Source organism: Sphaerodactylus townsendi, linkage group LG10 (genome assembly GCF_021028975.2).
Source record: "Sphaerodactylus townsendi isolate TG3544 linkage group LG10, MPM_Stown_v2.3, whole genome shotgun sequence".
Classification (NCBI taxonomy): domain Eukaryota; kingdom Metazoa; phylum Chordata; class Lepidosauria; order Squamata; family Sphaerodactylidae; genus Sphaerodactylus; species Sphaerodactylus townsendi.
Window position 1 is genome coordinate 13,134,916 of NC_059434.1, and position 16,996 is coordinate 13,151,911.

General features: G+C 48.8%; 1 protein-coding gene across 1 annotated transcript in view; it reads right to left on the reverse strand.

Annotated features, from left to right (window-relative positions):
• Positions 1 to 2,975: 2,975 nt before the first annotated feature.
• CCKAR (cholecystokinin A receptor) overlaps positions 2,976 to 16,996 on the reverse strand; it is a 63,717-nt gene continuing 49,696 nt past the window's right edge. Inside the window, exons 3-4 of the mRNA XM_048508716.1 lie at positions 10,572 to 10,756; positions 2,976 to 3,017 (exon numbers count right to left, since the gene is read on the reverse strand). Coding sequence (XP_048364673.1) covers positions 2,976 to 3,017; positions 10,572 to 10,756 — 227 coding nt within the window. The remainder of the gene's footprint in view (positions 3,018 to 10,571; positions 10,757 to 16,996) is intronic.

Genomic DNA, 16,996 nt, shown 5'->3' on the forward strand with positions numbered 1-16,996 from the left:
GGAGGAGGAACGGGCACAGTTGCAGCAAGGTAGCCCGAAAACCTGCAGAGGTTCAGGAGCGGCAACGCATAGAAGTCCAGCTCGAGTTGGACCGTGCTAAAGACGCGCTCCAGCGACAATATGCCCAGAATCTGTCAGTCCATGATAAAGTCCTGGAACACTCCAGACTGGATTTACAAGCGGCAACGCGAAAGCGTTCAGGCCCTAACGCGAAGTAGGCTGCTGAAGCGCTTAAACGGGACGAACTGGCTAGAATTGGAACGAGGAAAAAGCTGCGTGGCATGCGCGCCAGGATGCGATGACTGCGCAAGGAGAGGGAGCTGGCTGCGTTGGAGCGGGAGCTAAGAAGGTAGCAGACCACGACGCCCCATGTTGTAGTCAATGCTGTTACCGATCACGCGCCCGGGGTGCCAGGGCCGCCATTACTATAGGTGATCTACCACCCAAGCGCTGGCGCCCCCGATTCCGGGCCCCCCCCCGTGCAACAACACCTGCCCAACCACCTGCTCGTTCCAGCGCCAACCACAGCCCCAGCGAGCGCCAAGAGCCGTTGAAAGGGGCTACTAGCGGCCCCCGATACCAGTGCGTTTTGATGGGACCGCTTCCGAACTTCCCTACTTCATTTTGCAACTCAATGCCCACTTGGAAGACTATGATGATTTATGCCGGTCTGAGCCTTGAAAAAAAATGCGGGACATCGGCTCAGTCCTGGATGGGGCAGCAGCCGACTGGTTCGTGACTCTTTTGGATTTGCAGGATGAAGACTCTCGCACAGTGCCCGCATTCCTCCAAGCCTTAAGAGCGCGCTTTCAAGATCCAGGTGCCGAGATGAAACTATCCGCACCATCAAAACCATCCAGCAAAGACAACCGCCCGTTTGCAGAATTTGCCCGTGAATTTCGATGCGGCGGCTGCTTTCATTCCTCCTGAGTGGCCTGGAAGCAGCATGAAATGCGAATACTTCTCCGGTCTGCAGTGGACGGCAGAAGCTGCGTGAAAGCGGTGTTTTTAATTCGGGTTCCTCGTACTGTGCAGGTGGATCGGATTGGGGTCCCCGTGAAGCGTCTCGCGTTTGGAATCGCGGCTCGATGCCGGAGGCCGCCTACGCCAAAAAACCACTACTGTGTCCACCAAAGTCAAGCCCATGTAGCCCCTACCGAAACCACCTCTCTGGAAGAGCGCCCGTCATGACTGGGATTGTGTCTTTACTCGCGGAGACCCAGAGTCATCCTAGCCGCCAACTGTCCCCGAAACAAAAACCAACATCCAGCTCAGCGCACTCCATCTGCCAAACCACTGCGCCAGGTCAGGGACGCCTCACGACGGAGCTCGTCTAAAGCGGTCATCGAAGGCTGGAAGAAGCAGAGGAGGGGGAAGCGGCTGTTTGCCTTTCTTCATTTATGGACATGGACGTACGACTCCTGACGCGGTGAGTGAAGGCAGCGCCCCCATTACTGTCCAGACATTTCTGACCCAACCCGCTAAACACACTTTCGCGTATAGCCTGCGGCCCTTGTGGAGTTCGACTGCTCCCACTTTCTTAATGCGACCCCAGGTGGCAGAGGAGCTAGGTCTGGACCAAATTCCCCTGGCTAAACCGCCATTCACCCAAATGGGCCGGCAACCCCCTCGAGATGAAAGGACCGACCCAGTACAAAAACACAGCCGGTTCTCCTCCGTTGCGCCGACCATTGGGAGAAAAGTGGATTTTATTTTGGCGCCAGTAGTAAAACACTCCATAGCCGGGCATGCCTTGGTTATTGATACATGAACCAAAGTTCATTTGGAAAGAACGGATCTTAGAATTCACTGACCCTCCCTGCGGTGTGAACACATGAATTGGGGAGAAAACCCAACGTCTCCTGACACACACCCCCCCCTGGCTTCTTCAGCGGTGCTCCCGATTCTATTGGCATCCCACCTTCATATCATGATCTAGCCATGAAATTTTCAAGAGCAAGAATCACGATCAGTTGCCATGCCACAGAGACGCTGACTGCAGTATTGTTATACTGGCAGGGCGCGCAACTACCCAAAGGGATAGAATCTACCGCATGGAGTCCCAATGAGGAGAAGGAACTTCGTTGCCTTCTTGGACAAGAACCTTGCTCATGAGTTCATACGTGAATACCAAACACACTGCGCTGCTCCCGTTTTGTTTGTAAAAAAGAAAGATGGGTCTTTACGGCTTTGCACCGATTATGAAGGTCTCAATGCGGTCTCCCTGTCCAATAAATATCCTTTACTTTGATCAAGGACCTTTTAGATGCACTCGGCAAAGGGCGCATTTTTGCCAGGTAGGACTTGAGAGAAGCTTACTACAGAGTCAGAATTGCTGAAGGCTATGAACACTTGACTGCTACGTTTAACACAAAGTTTGGACAGTTTGAATACTTAATAATGCCATTCGGGTTAAGTATTAGGGCCCCCGAGGCTACTATGGCCCTTATCAGCGAAGTTCTCCATGATTTATTGTACAAGGGAGTTGTGGTATACTTAGATGGCGTTTTAATTTACTCTAAAACCATAGAAGAGCATGAAATATTGGTTAGGGAGGTATTGAAGCGCTTGCTGACGACTTAACTCTCTCTTTGCCAAACTCTCCAAATGCTGTTTTTTTCATCAGACCTCCATTGACTATTTGGGTTACCGGATCTCGCCCGGCGAGGGCTTGAAAATGGATCCTGCTAAAATTGGCGCAGTCCTCCAATATATACCCCACCAAGCGCCAAAAGAACTCCAGTCTTTTCGCGGTTTTGCTAATTTCTATCGTGACTTTATACCCCAATTAGCTGAACTGACTCTCCCTCTCACAGACCTCTTACGCACTAAGGGTAAAGATCCACTGTCCATCATAGCCCGGGGCCCCCCTTTGCAGTCTGAGGAGTGTCAAACAGCCTTTCAACTCTTAAAGTCTCGCGTTTACCACGGGAACCTATCCTAAAGCACCCTGACCCAGATCTCCCGTTTGTGGTTCACGTGGATGCCTCCCGGACCATAAAGCACTTGGGGCAGCCCTGTTGCAGAAAAATAAAGATGGTAGGAAGGCTGGTTCCGTGTGCTTATTTGTCTAAGAAATTCTCTGGTGCTGAACTCGCTGGACTGTAGGGAGATAAAGAGACTGCGACCATCAAAGTAGCACTCTCCACTTGGCGCCACTGGCTGGAGGGGGCTAAGCTTGCCTTTCAGGTTTGGTCGGATCATAAAAACCTGTGGCAGCTCTTTTCCACCCCCCTCAAGATGTCCGTAAAACAGCTAGATTGGAGCCGATTTCTTTTCTCGTTTCTCTTTTTTACAGTCCATTTTTTCCCTGGGAGAAAACCAATAAGCAGCTGACGCAGCTCTCGCGCCTACCCGAGGAGGGGGGTGGAGCTGCCTTACGAAGACATTCCACGCGCTGTTCTTTCCCCCTCCCAAGTGGGGTTGGCTGTCACCCGATCTCGCGTTCACTCCTCCTCCACCCCCCATTCCTAATTACCGTCCTTTCCTTTCCTGCGGGAACTTGAGGAAGGCGGGACTGCCGCGAGGGAAACCTCAAGCGAAAGAAAGTGACTCCCAATTGCGTTTGGAGAATGGAGTTTGGCGGAGGGGGGAATGTTGGTAATGCAATCTCCCTCCGCCAAGCAGGTTCTTGGAAAGCTTGCCCGCGATGCCCGATTAGGCTGGACATTTTGGCTTTTTTGAAAACTCTGCATTTAGCCCGCCGGCAGTTCTGGTGGCGCTTAATGCTTATAAAGACAACAAAGGAGGCATACATTAGAGGCTGCTTTCGGTTTGTGCAGAAGCCAAAACCATCCCGGAGTAAGCCCCATGGGCTATTGAAACCTCTCCCGGTGGCCTCCCGCCCTTGGGAAGTCATCTCCATGGATTTTTATTACAGATTTTACCCGAGGAGTCATGGCAACCTGCGGTTTTCGTGGGTGGTGGTGGACTTATTTTCTAAACAAGCCCATTTTATTCCATGTGCTTCCATCCCCTCCGCTCCTAAGTTGGTACGGCTGTTTATTCAACATGTTTACCGTCTCCATTCAGCCCCCGTTAAGGTGGTCTCTCCGACATGACCCCAATTCATCTCAAGAAGTTCTGGAAAAGCGTTTTTGGGGTTGTTAGGGGCCGCCCCGGCCGTTGTGACATACCACGTTCAAAGTGGCGAGCGAGAGGAAGAGCAGGAACAGAACCCTAGAACGAGTATTTACGTTGTTACACCAACTACCGCCAAGACAATTTAGTGCGAGCTTATTCCGTTTGCGGAGTATGCATACCACAACAATGTGGTTCATAGCAGCACAAAGAAAACCCCGCTAGCAGAAATTGTGTCTGGTGGCTCCTTCCCGCCGTTACCACAACTACCCGCTTGTTGGACCCCCCAGAATTTCAACAATAGATTTCATCCCTAGCCGAGGGATGGAAGGCGGTCCAGAACACTAACCCACAACAAGCGAAGGACTCCCAAAGAAACTGCAAAGCGGATAAACACCGCTAGGATTTTCCTCTGCGTGTGGGCTCTTGGGTGTATTTATCTACCATCTCAGAGACGTACATAAATATTCCAAACTTGGCAAAAGATTTGTGGGACCTTTTCAAATTACTAAAGTGATTAATGATGTCACTGCCCGCTTAGATTTGCCTAACTCTCTTAGTAACATTCATCCTGTCTTCCATTCAAGCTTGCTCAAGGAGGCTCCCGCTTCCAATGCCTGGTACGACCCGCATGAGAGGCCCCCACCGGAAACTATTATTGATGGTCACAAGCACTTCTGAAATTGGCGCTATCCTGGACTCTGCGCTTTGTCATAAGCGCTTGCAATATTTAGTCTCTTGGGTGGGATATTCCTCTGGGTATAATCAATGGGTTTATTCCGAGAATATTGAAGCTCCCACCCTTATTTCTGCTTTCCACCGCGCCTTTCCGCATAAACCTGGGGGGGAGGGGTCTTCTTTAAGGGAGGCAGAAATTAAAGGATTCAATGGTGTTGATGGTGAAGGTAACCTTGAGTGCATTCCACAGCCCGGTAGGTGGGCCAGCTGCTTCCGTGGAGACTTTATCTGTAGCGCGGGAGATGAGGACTCCGTTCCCATGGGGAGGGCAGGAAAGGGAGGGATGGGGTGAATGGTGTTATAACCTGTGCCTCTGGCGGGAAGAGTCATTCCTGCCACTACGTGTACGTGAGCTTTCTAAGATGTCTTAATAAACGGACTTTTGCACCCAAAAAGCCTTTTATTTCTGCTTCTATGGAATTCCTTACACCGCCCCACCCTCGGGATTCAACACCCTTGCTACAGTGGTGAGATCCAAAAATTTTACTAACAGGTTCCCATGGTGGCGGGATTCAAACTGTGGCGTAGCGCCAATGGGGCTGGGCGGGGCACGATGGGGGTGTGGCCAGGCATTCCTGGGACGGGGCTGTGGCAAGGACGCAGCCGCTGCGCCGGTCCTTGGGAGGGAAACGAATGCACGCAGGCGCAGGCTGCCACGCACGCCGGTGCACCTCCTGCTAGACTGCTTCAAGTTCTGCGCGCTACTGCTGAGAGGAGGGGCGTAACTACGGCAAAAATCACGTGGCAAAATCACCAATTAAGAACCCCCTCTCGGCACACGCAAATAATTAGTAACCTACTCTCGGGAACCTCTGGGAACCTGCTGGATCCTACCTCTGCCTTGCTACCATGGTGGTAGCCCAGCCTTGAAACTGATGCTTTCTCTTAAGCAATTACATCTTGATTTTGCCTGCTTCTGAGCCACAATGAAAGCTTTCTTGGCACACCACCAGAAGAAGCAGTTACCGTTCGCCTCTGAGCAGGTTGAACTCGGAGGAAGGTCTATGAGCCAGAACCCGGCATCTAATCGTCACTTTGGGGACTGTTGCAGTCTTGCAAGCCCTATTTCTGCCCAAATGGGAACTTGGGTGTTCTGTGACTACCTGTAATCTTTGCTTGGGGAAGCCCTTTTTTCCTTTCTCCTGTATAATCAGAGTGACTTCCTTGGGGTAACTTTCCACTGCAACTTACTAAGAATAAGTATCTGAAGAGTATCTGTGGCAGAACAGGCTCACTGCAGGCCCTGTTCTGTCTTGCCCTCTGATACGTCTGGGAACCAGTGGCTGACCAAGGTCTCCGCCTGGTGTGGGCCACTTCACTTCAGGGGACTTCTCTCCCTCTTACAGTTTAACCACTGCAGCCGCCTGACCTTTGCCAAAACTACCAGCTCAGAAGAGCGGGGCTCCCGTCTTGACTTTCCTGAACTGTCGGTTGCCATTTTGCAATATGTATTTCTAGTTTTGTTTGAAATGGCTTCTGCTGTTTTAATATTTATATTGTTTATTTTTATACTGTTTGACATGATGTGAGCTGCCCTGAGCCCGGAAGAAGAGGGGCAGCATATCAAGCCCAAATAACAACAATAATGGGTCCGCACAAATGCTATGCCGATATATTATAAGGAGGAGGAGGAGGAGGAGTTTGGATTTATATCCCCCCTTTCTCTCCTGCAGGAGACTCAAAGGGGCTTACAATATCCATGCCCTTCCCCCCTCACAACAAACACCCTGTGAGGTAGGTGGGGCTGAGAGAGCTCCGAGAAGCTGTGACTAGCCCATGGTCACCCAGCTGGTGTGTGTGGGAGTGCACAGGCTAATCTGAATTCCCCAGAGAAGCCTCCACAGCTCAGGCGGCAGAGCTGGGAATCAAACCCGGTTCCTCCAGATTAGATACACGAGCTCTTAACCTCCTACACCACTGCTGCTCCTAGGCCTCTGGGTGAGGCTCCAATTGTAATGAGAGGCCAACAACCAGCTAAAGAACTGGCAGCTGTGATATTAAGTAACAATAATAATAATAATAATTGCTGTTCTGAGGCCTCACCTTGTGCCTTAGTCTCCCTGGGCCCAGTATCTGGTTACCATGGGGACAGCTTACTGCAGCTTGTCTATTGACTGACCCTCCTGTTCCCTTGGATCTTGTTTTAAAATACCATGTTCTGAAATGCTGCAGGTCTGTGTGGTACAGAAAACAGCTGCCACCATTAAACATGATAAAGCATTTATTAAGAAAATCGCCACACTCATATTCTCAAGCAGAGCAACAGAAGGCCCAGCAAAGACTGCACTATCTGAGACTTTTAAGGAAACAACAACTGAATGGAAAACTCCCGGTGTCCTTTTACCGCTGTGCTATAGAGAGTGTCTTAACCTACTGCATCTGTGTATGGTTCTCCAGTTGCACAGTGGCAGATAGGAAGGCGCTCCAAAGGGTGATCGCTACTGCACAGAGGATTATCGGCTGCCCTCTCCCCTCCTTGGAAGAACTCTATAATTCCCGAAGCGTAAAGAAAGCCCAAAATATTCTGAGACCCGTCTCATCCAGCACGCTCTCTTTTTGAACTGTTACCATCCGGCAGACGATACAGGTCTATCAAAACCAGGACAAAGAGGCTTAGAGACAGCTTCTACTCTAGAGCTGTGGCTATGCTGAACTCCGCGGCTTCGTGTTGATGTGTTTGGGGCTGTGTAGGGATGGGTGGAGGAAGGGGAAAGTGAGGATGGGGTATGAGTCTGAAATTATGTGCGTCGAGGAATGCTGCTGTAAATTTCGTTGTGCGTGCACAATGACAATAAAATGCTTATGCTTATTAAACAAGGGCTCTAAAAGAAAAGTGTAAAGTTTTAATTCCTCTGAGCGTCCCTCTGTACATGCCCTCGTTGCTGTCAACCCAAGGAAGGATCCCTAAACTTAAAATTACTGTGGTGCTAAAGGATTTTCATTACCCTGTTGCCTCTGCTCTGGCTTGGTCACTGTCTTCCCCACAACATGGTGACTTTCAGGAGGGGCTCAGGTTAGAACAGCTGCCTCTGCTTAGATCAGTGGTTCTTAAACATCGTTGGTCATTGCTCCTTTGGTTCCATGAACTCATTCATAGAATCATAGAAGAGTTGGAAGAGACCACAAGGGCCATCCAGTCCAACCCCCTGCAATGCAGGGACACACAATCAAAGCACTCTTGACATATGCTCATCCAGCCTCTGTCTCCAAAGAAGGAGACTCCACCACTCTCTGAGGCAGTGAATTCCACTGTCGAACAGCCCTGACGGTCAGGAAGTTCTTCTTAATGTTTAGGTGGAATCCTTTTTCCTTCACCTTGAATCCATTATTCAGAGTGCCCCCTACTTTATAAAAAGCAGAATAGCGGTTTGTAGAATCTTCTAAAACAGATTAATTAATTAATTAAATTTAATTAATTAATTAATTAATTAAAATTAATTAATTAATTAGTTAATTATTGGGTTTTGCATACCGCTCTACCCCCGAAGGGCTCTGCTAACAACAATCAAATTCTAAACAGTGACAGCATTACCTGTACATTTGTTCAAAATTTAATTAAAACTTTTTAGCTCATTCATTCGACAAAATTGACGAGCTTGATCCAGCGACACCAACTTTTGAATATCTGATAGCCACGTAACAAGGTTCCATATCACATTTAGTAACTATCCTTTCCCCCCGAAAATAAGACCTACCCCGAAAATAAGCCCTAGCGTGATTTTTTGGGATTTTTGGAGGATGCTTGAAATATAAGCCCTACTCCAAAAATAAGCCCTAGTTACAGATTCCCTGGAGCAGCTGATCTGGCCACATAGGGGGCACAAAATCATGAGAAAAAATAAGACATCCCCTGAAAATAAGCCCTAACGCATCTTTTGGAGCAAAACACGGTATGTCATTGTTTAGTCCAGGGGTAGGGAACCTTTAACACTCAAAGAGCCATTTGGACCCGTTTTCCACGGGAAAAGAAACACTTGGAGCCGCAAATAATTTTTGATATTTAAAATAAAGATAACACTGTATATATTGGGGTTTTTTAACCTTTTACTCCACTCATTCTGAGAAGCGCATGGATGCGTCCGCCCTGCTACCTGCAGGGCGGGCAAGGATGAAGCCAGCGGCTCGGCCTCGCCGGCCGCTGGGAAAGTGCCCGCCCCGCTCCAACGGGGTGGTCGAGAGGGGAAGCCTGCAGCGTGGCCCAGCCGGCCGCAGGCAGTTGGTGCACCTGCCCTTCTGCCTGCAGGGCAGGCAAGAATGGGGCTGGCGGCTCGGCTTGTGGAGCCGCAGTGAAAGGTCAGAAGAGCTGCATGCGGCTCTTGAGCCGCAGGTTCCCTACCCCTGGTTTAGTCCCTTCTTAATCCAACAGATCAATTTGATGAAGTGATATCAGTTTCCCAATGTCAGGTTTAAAGTCACTCAGCAGGAGTCTTAAAACACCTCTTTTAGTAATCTGGAGTCAATTTCTTTGCTTGCAGGGAAGTTGGGTGATCTTATTAAAACCATGTTCCACCAAATAGGATGGTGGAAATGCAGCACAGAGCTACTTAACTGCCATTGTTCAGGATAACTATCAGGATTTTCCTTCTTTAAGCAAAAAAAATTGGTACAATTCTTAAACTTTGGTTTCGGCTCAATGTGATTTTGTAGCTCAGTTAGTTCTTTCTCCATTACCACAACTACTTTGGTATCTAAAATAGATTTACCAGCTAATCTGGAATTGCCAATGGAACAAAATACTCAGGTTGCTTAGACATATTTGCATGCCACACATCCAGGTGGCCACAAAAAAAAGTCATCATCATGTATCTCACCTTTCCTTCTAGCTCAGACAGGCTCTGAAATTGGTTTAGCTTGCAACTGCTTAGGTTGTGTTTAAATAGAGTTAACTTTGAAATAAACTGAGAAACAAAAAAATTGGCCTTAATAAGATTAATAAACTCACTTGTGCTGCAGGCAGGCAGGATGTGGTCAGGTCCAGTCTCGCAGGACATAACAGGTGGCAGACAAGTGCGTAATCAGAAGACAGTCCAATGGGTCAAGGCAGGCAAAGGCATCACGGGTCAGTTCAACAGGTCACGGCACAGGAGATCAGATAAACAGGCTGGGAATCAGCAGTAGACCAGACACACGGAGACAAAAGGAAACACACTTGTTGCACCCAGGCAGAAGGCTTATATAGAGAATCTTGTCCAAGGGGCTGGGATTCAGCAAGGAGTTAATCCTCATCAGATGCAGACCCTTCTATTTTCCTATATCTTGCTGCAATATGAGCACTCCTCCTTTGTTTCTTCAGCTGCTGCCTCTGCTTCTGCCTCCTGTGCACAGCTGACTCATTACTAGGTTCCCTAGGACAGGGATGCCCAACCTATGGCACCCCAGATGTTCATGGACTACAATTCCCATCAGCCCCTGCCAGCATGGCCAATTAGGAATTGGGAATTGTAGTCCATGAACATCTGGGGTGCCATAGGTTGACCACCCCTGCCCTAGGAGGATCTGCAGGCTCCTCCACTTGCATGTCATCAGGCAGGGAAGGGCTGGGAGTTGGCTCTTCTGCCTGGTCTTCCTCAGGAGCAGCCAACTCTGGCTGCACCGTATTGCCAGGTTCTTCCTCAGAGTCCTCTGTATCCTGGTAAGTACCCAGGGGATGCCTCATGACACTTCTTTGCCACTGCAGATTTATTTAGTTGAACTTTGCAAACAGGTTAACAAGCAAAAACAACAGTGTCAAAAAGGTCGTAAAAGCACCTTGCCTTTTGATAGTCGACAAGCTTCCATATGAAGCAGCGACCATTCGAAATCTTCCTCCTCCTCAGCACAGATTTCCTGGAATAGCCGGTCATCGGCCAATTACGGATGAGGCTCCAGGGGGCTCTGGACGTGCACTGGAAGCTGAAGCACATCGGGGCAAGATTTCTTGGCTCACTGCACTTCCTCCCTGCAGAGCGCCAAGAAAGGAAGTACATCAGGGCAAGGTTTCTTGTCCCAGTGTATTTCCTCTTGCCTCACCAGCAGTGGTGGGATCCAAAAATTTTAGTAACAGGTTCCCATGGTGGTGGGATTCAAACTGTGGCGTAGCGCTAATGGGGCTGGGCGGGGCACGATGGGGGCGTGGCCAGGCATTCCGGGGGTGGGGCATTCCTGGGCGGGGCTGTGGCAAGGACGCAGCTGCTGCGCCGGTCCTTGGGCGGGAAACGAATGCACGCAAGCGCAGGCTGCCACGCACGCCGGTGCACCTCCTGCTAGACTGCTTCAAGTTCTGCGCACTACTGCTGAGAGGAGGGGCGTAACTAAGGCAAAACTCACGTGGCAAAATCATCAATTAGTAACCCCCTCTCGGCACACACAAATAATTAGTAACCTACTCTCGGGAACCTGTGAGAACCTGCTGGATCCCACCTCTGCTCACCAGTGCTTCTCATTTTCCCCACAGAAAGCGAAAATACTTCTTATGTAGTATTTCATGCTCGAATGGGGCAAGAGCTGGCTGTGGTTAACTGGCCATTAAGAGCATGGGCTTTGAGTTTGTTCACTGCAGTGGTGTCAGCATGTAGTGAGTTGTGCAGGGGACCACTGAAGTGTTTTGCACTCAGATGTTCATGTTGATAATGAATAACCCAGTGAAATGGTAAAGGCACTGCTTTTTTTTTAAAAAAAATAAAATAAGTATCATACCCATGGTAGCAGTGGTGGGATCCAAAAATTTTAGTAACAGGTTCCCCTGGTGGTGGGATTCAAACAGTGGCGTAGCGCCAATGGGGCTGGGTGGGGCATGACGGGGCGTGGCTGGGCATTCTGGGGGCGGGGCATTACTAATTTCTCTGTTACTGTAAAAAACTCTTACTGTAAAAAAAAAGTTCCTAATTTCCAGCTGGTATCTTTCTGTCCATAATTTAAACTCACTATAGCAAGTCCTATCGTCTACTGCCAACAGAAACAACTACTTCTCCTCTAAGTGACTGCCTGTCAAATACTTAATACTTTCAAATACTTAATTTTGTTTCTAGAAATCAAAAGAAGGATACTTTCCTTAAACAAGGAACTTGACCATATTTCTAAAACGTGTTTTTAAAACAGCCCAACAGGGAGAATTATCCCGTTTTCTACCTTCGCTATCCAGCCACATAGGAAACAACAGGACTTGATGATTTTTGGACCTAATGGAATTTCTAACGGAAAAGCAGACCCCATTAGTAACCCCCTCTCGGCACACACAAATAATTAGTAACCCACTCTCGGGAACTGGTGAGAACCTGCTGGACCCCACCTCTGCATGGTAGCGGCCAGTCATGGATGCTGCTCCAGCAGTTGCACGAGCATGTTAGTAGATGGAGTTTCCTTGTCTTTGAAGAACTGCTGAACAACACAAAATATCGACTCCTCTTTAGTATCTATTCTTAGCTCCTTGCAAATAGCCCTTGAGCCAGACTTTTCTTGTTTATAAATGCATGGGAGAAGCAAAGATTCATTGCCTGGCCAAGTTGACCAATCTGAACAATGCAAATTCTGTTTTCTTTAATATGCTTCCCAGAGCATCTTCCACATTTCTCAGCCATTTCATCTATGCATCTTAACACTGAATTGTTTTGAGAGGAAACGTCTTAATTATATTGTCTGGTGACTTATGTAACACAGCACTCAGAAATGCTGCTAGAGAGCTGGGTGGCTGTGAGGTTGTGTGCTCTGTGAAGAATTATGTGTCTTTGCTGGTAGGAGGAATTCTTCACTGATTGTATGTGGCTTTCCTGATTTAGCAGTCAGGAAGGAAATTAGCTCTTGTGGGTTTTCCTGACTGTGTGGTTTGGTAGTTTTTGCTCCTAATGCATAAACCATTAGAGGTATAAAGCGCACATAGGATCCATCAATATCTCAGACTGAGCAAGGATTAAAAGAAAAACTGATAAAAGCACAGACTTTTAATCTATAATATCCAGAAAAGGCCTCTTGTAACTTCTGAGCCAGTGCAGAGAGCAGACCTGGTTTTGAGAAACCTTGGTACACACTTTAGGATGTGCAAATTTCAAAGTGTAGGGCATTTTACAACAGACAAAAAAAAGTGCAGTTCTTTCTTTGACCATTTATGCAGTGAGTGTACATCTCCTTCAGGTCAGATTCTTGGTTGTGCACACATTTTCCCTACTCCTGAACTCACCATACTGCAGCTCAGAAAATCCCAGTGGTTTCCAAAAGCAGGTAAATTGTGATTTTTCTCCTGCCTTTGCAGGGAAAGTGAAGGAGACAGCTGTTTATTACTCTCTCTTTGGGTTTTCTCAATCCTCCCTGTCTTCCCAACAGCTCTTTTGAGCAAAAATGGCACCCCCACAAAAATTTCATGTGTATGTGTGCCTATGGAGATGGGGAGAACTCTCCCCATCTTCACTGGCACCCTACTGGCTCCCCCCTTTGCGAAGCTAGGATCCAACTCGGCAAATGGAAGGGGTGACTATCATCACTGGCACCCTGCTCGCTCCCCACCTGAGCAAAGCCAGTATCCAGCTTCTACAGCTGTATTTTCTCATAGTTGTATTTTCTCACTCAACAGGCTTTATGGGTAGTATATAGATAAATAATCTGGGTAAGTGTTCTCTCCATAGAGGACTGTATTAGGGAGTTTCCCTTCCAAAACTGAAAAGGATCCCCCCTTCCTTATAGTCAGAGGTGGGATCCAGCAGGTTCTCACAGGTTCCTGAGAGGAGGTTACTCATTATTTGTGTGTGCCGAGAGGGGGTTACTAATGGGTGATTTTGCCAGGTGATTTTTGACTTAGTCACGCCCCTCCTCTCAGCAGTAGCGCACAGAACTTGAAGCAGTCTAGCAGGAGGTGCACCGGCGTGCGTGGCAGCCTGCGCCTGCGTGCATTTGTTTCCTGCCCAAGGACCGGCACAGCGGCTGCGTCCTTGCCACAGCCCCGCCCAGGAATGCCCGGCCACGCCCCCATCGTGCCCCGCCCAGCCCCATTGGCGCCATGCCACAGTTTGAATCCCACCACCATGGGAACCTGTTACTAAAATTTTTGGATCCCACCCCTGCTTATAGTCCATCACTGCATTTAACATTACATGTGGTTATTCTATTAAACCTTCAACTTTCATTGGGGTGTTACTCTTTCTTAACCTCAGAACTCCCCTACCCACATAAATAGCCCCCCCCTCCATTGTTGTTCTTCGAGGATTTGGGATAACAGCCATTCAAAAGGAACAAGCCTTTGTTTGATGGTTTGCTGCCTACTGGCTTTAATGAGTGGGTTTTGCCAATGCCTGGCTGTGTGGTATGAACTGCTGACATCTTGCTCCTGCAGAATTTGTATTCTCCAATAGAAATCGGATTCGGTCTTGGAAGGAAACCATTCATGTGGAATTGATCTCTGGAGACCTCAATAAAGAACCTGCTCCAGAGGGACCCAATCTAGATACCGGGGGGGTGGGGGGTGGGGGGAACATTCCCGCTTCTATTCTGTGCCTCCGTGGGCAGCTCCGCATGTCCCAGCAAACGAACAAGAGAGACAAGGTAGAACAATAATTGAGGAAGATTAGGGCCAAATCCGAGAAGACGCAGGCAAAAGTGCATTTTAAAAGGTACTTCAAGGCAGTAACGGCAGAGAAGAAAAAACACATTCCCCGCAACGTTGTGTTTGTGCAGTACAGGCCAGCAGAGCTGTTTTGGGAACTCAGAACCCTGTAGGGTTCGGACCTGCAGGAGAAGGTGGACTGCTCGATGGCCCACTTTTTGCTCAGCGCTTTGCAGATAAAATTGCTTTCATCCATTCTGACTTGGACTCTACATTACTTGTGACAGGGTCAGAGCGTGCCAAGGTGCTGCTTTGTGACTGTCCGATTGCTTAGGATACTTTTACTTTCATTCAGATTGAGGAGGTGGACAGGATCCTTGGGTGTTTGCGGCCTTCCATTTGACTGTATGACCCTTGCCCTTTCCAGTTAACTTTGGTGGAGGGCTGGTGGACTCAGTATGATCAAATGCTTCCTTAAGAGAGGGGTTGGTTACCCTAGCCTTGACTCGGGCGATGGTGCATCCACTTCTAAAGAAGCCGACTCAGGAGATAATAATTAGTGACCTGTCTCAAATGTTCCATTATTGAGCAAGGTGATTGAATGGGTGGCGGGTGGACAACCCCAAGCATTCCTGGATAAGGCAAATATTCAGATCCCTTCAGTGGTGGGATCCAAAAATTTTAGTAACAGGTTCCCATGGTGGTGGGATTCGAACTGTGGCGTAGTGCCAATGGGGCTGGGCAGAGCACGACGGGGGCGTGGCCGGGCATTCCGGGGGTGGGGCATTCCTAGATGGGGCTGTGGCAAGGACGCAGCCGCTGCGCTGGTCCTTGGGCGGGAAACGAATGCACGCAGGCGTAGGCTGCCATGCACGCCAGTGCACCTCCTGCTAGACTGCTTCAAGTTCTGTGTGCTACTGCTGAGGAGCAGAGGAGGGGCGTAACTAAGGCAAAAATCACGTGGCAAAATCACCAATTAGTAACCCCCTCTCGGCACACACAAATAATTAGTAACCTACTCTCGGGAACCTGTGAGAACCTGCTGGATCCCACCTCTGGATCCCTTTCAATCTGGGTTTAGTCCCTGTTATGTGGCTGAAACTGACATTTCTGTTCGTGTTTAAAAACATGTTCCTCACAACAAGACCTCTCATTTACCCACCCTGAGTGGAGAATTTTCAGGCCCAGCCCCAATTTCCCACCCCTTAGGATCTAAGAAGTGGAGGGGAAATGGCCTACACACAGTTATGCTCTAGAAATTCCCTCTAGTCTCTATGATAAAGACCATAGAAACTGGAGGAGGCAGCCTAGCACGTCACCCCAAAAGTGGCATAGAATCATAGAGTGAGAAGGGGCCAGAAAGGCAATCTAGTTCAACCCCCTGCTCAGTGCAAGATCAGCCTTGAGCATTCCAGACAAGTGTTTGTCCAGCAGCTGCTGAAAGACTGCTAAGGCGGGGAGTTCATCGCTCCCTCAGTAGTTGATTCCACTGTTGCACAGCCCTCACTGTATAAAGCCTTTTCCTGATATCATGGTGGTGGGATTCAAACTGTGACGTAGCACCAATGGGGCGGGGCGGGGCACGACGGGGGGCGGGGCATTCCTGGGCGAGGTTGTGGCAAGGATGCAGCCGCTGCGCCGGTCCTTGGGTGGGAAACGAAGGCACGCAGGCGCAGGCTGCCACGCACACCGGTGCACCTCCTGCTAGACTGCTTCAAGTTCTGCGCGCTAGTGCTGAAAGGAGGGGCGTAACTAAGGCAAAAATCACGTGGCAAAATCACCAATTAGTAACCCCCTCTCGGCACACACAAATAATTAGTAACCTACTCTCGGGAACCTGTGAGAACCTGCTGGATCCCACCTCTGATTGTGAGTCCTATACTCTACTGCCAAAAGGGACAACTTCCTGTCCTCCTCTAAGTAATAGACTTCAAAAACTTACAGAAAGCAACCATGTGCCCCCCCTCCCCCGCCAACCTCCTTTTCTCTGGACTAAATGTTCCCAAATCCCTCAGCTTTTTCTCATAGGGCTCGGTCTCCAGGCCCCTGATCATCCCCATTGCTCTCCTCTGCACCCGCTCCATTCTGTCCACATCTTTTCTGAAGTGAGGCCTCTAGATCTGTACACAATACTCCAGGTGAGGCCTGCCCAATGCAGTGTACAGCGGAACGATGGCATCTTGCCATTTGGGTGATATGCTTCTGTTGATCCACCCTTGGATCGCATTAGCCCTTTTTTGTCCCTGCATCAAACTGACTGTTCATATTTAACTTATTGTCCACCTGAACCCCGATATCTTGCTCCCATATACTGCTACTCAGTAGTGTATCCCCCATCCAGTGTGCATGTTCCTCATTCTTGCTGCCCGGATAAAGAACTCCACACTTTATCCTTGTTGAACTGCATCTTGTTCACCTTTGCCCACTTTTTCAGATCTTGTTGAATTCTGTCTCCATTTTCCAGGGTGTTCACTGCTTCTCCTGATTTGATATTATTGTAGATTTAGTGAGTAGTCCTTCCACACCCTCATCCAGATAATTTATAAAAAATATTGAAAAGGCCCAGAGCCAAGTCCTGTGGCACTCCGAGTCCTGTGGCACTCTCTCCATTTAGATGAAATGCCATTAACAACTACTCTTCGAGTATTCCAGCCAGTTCTCTGTTCACTT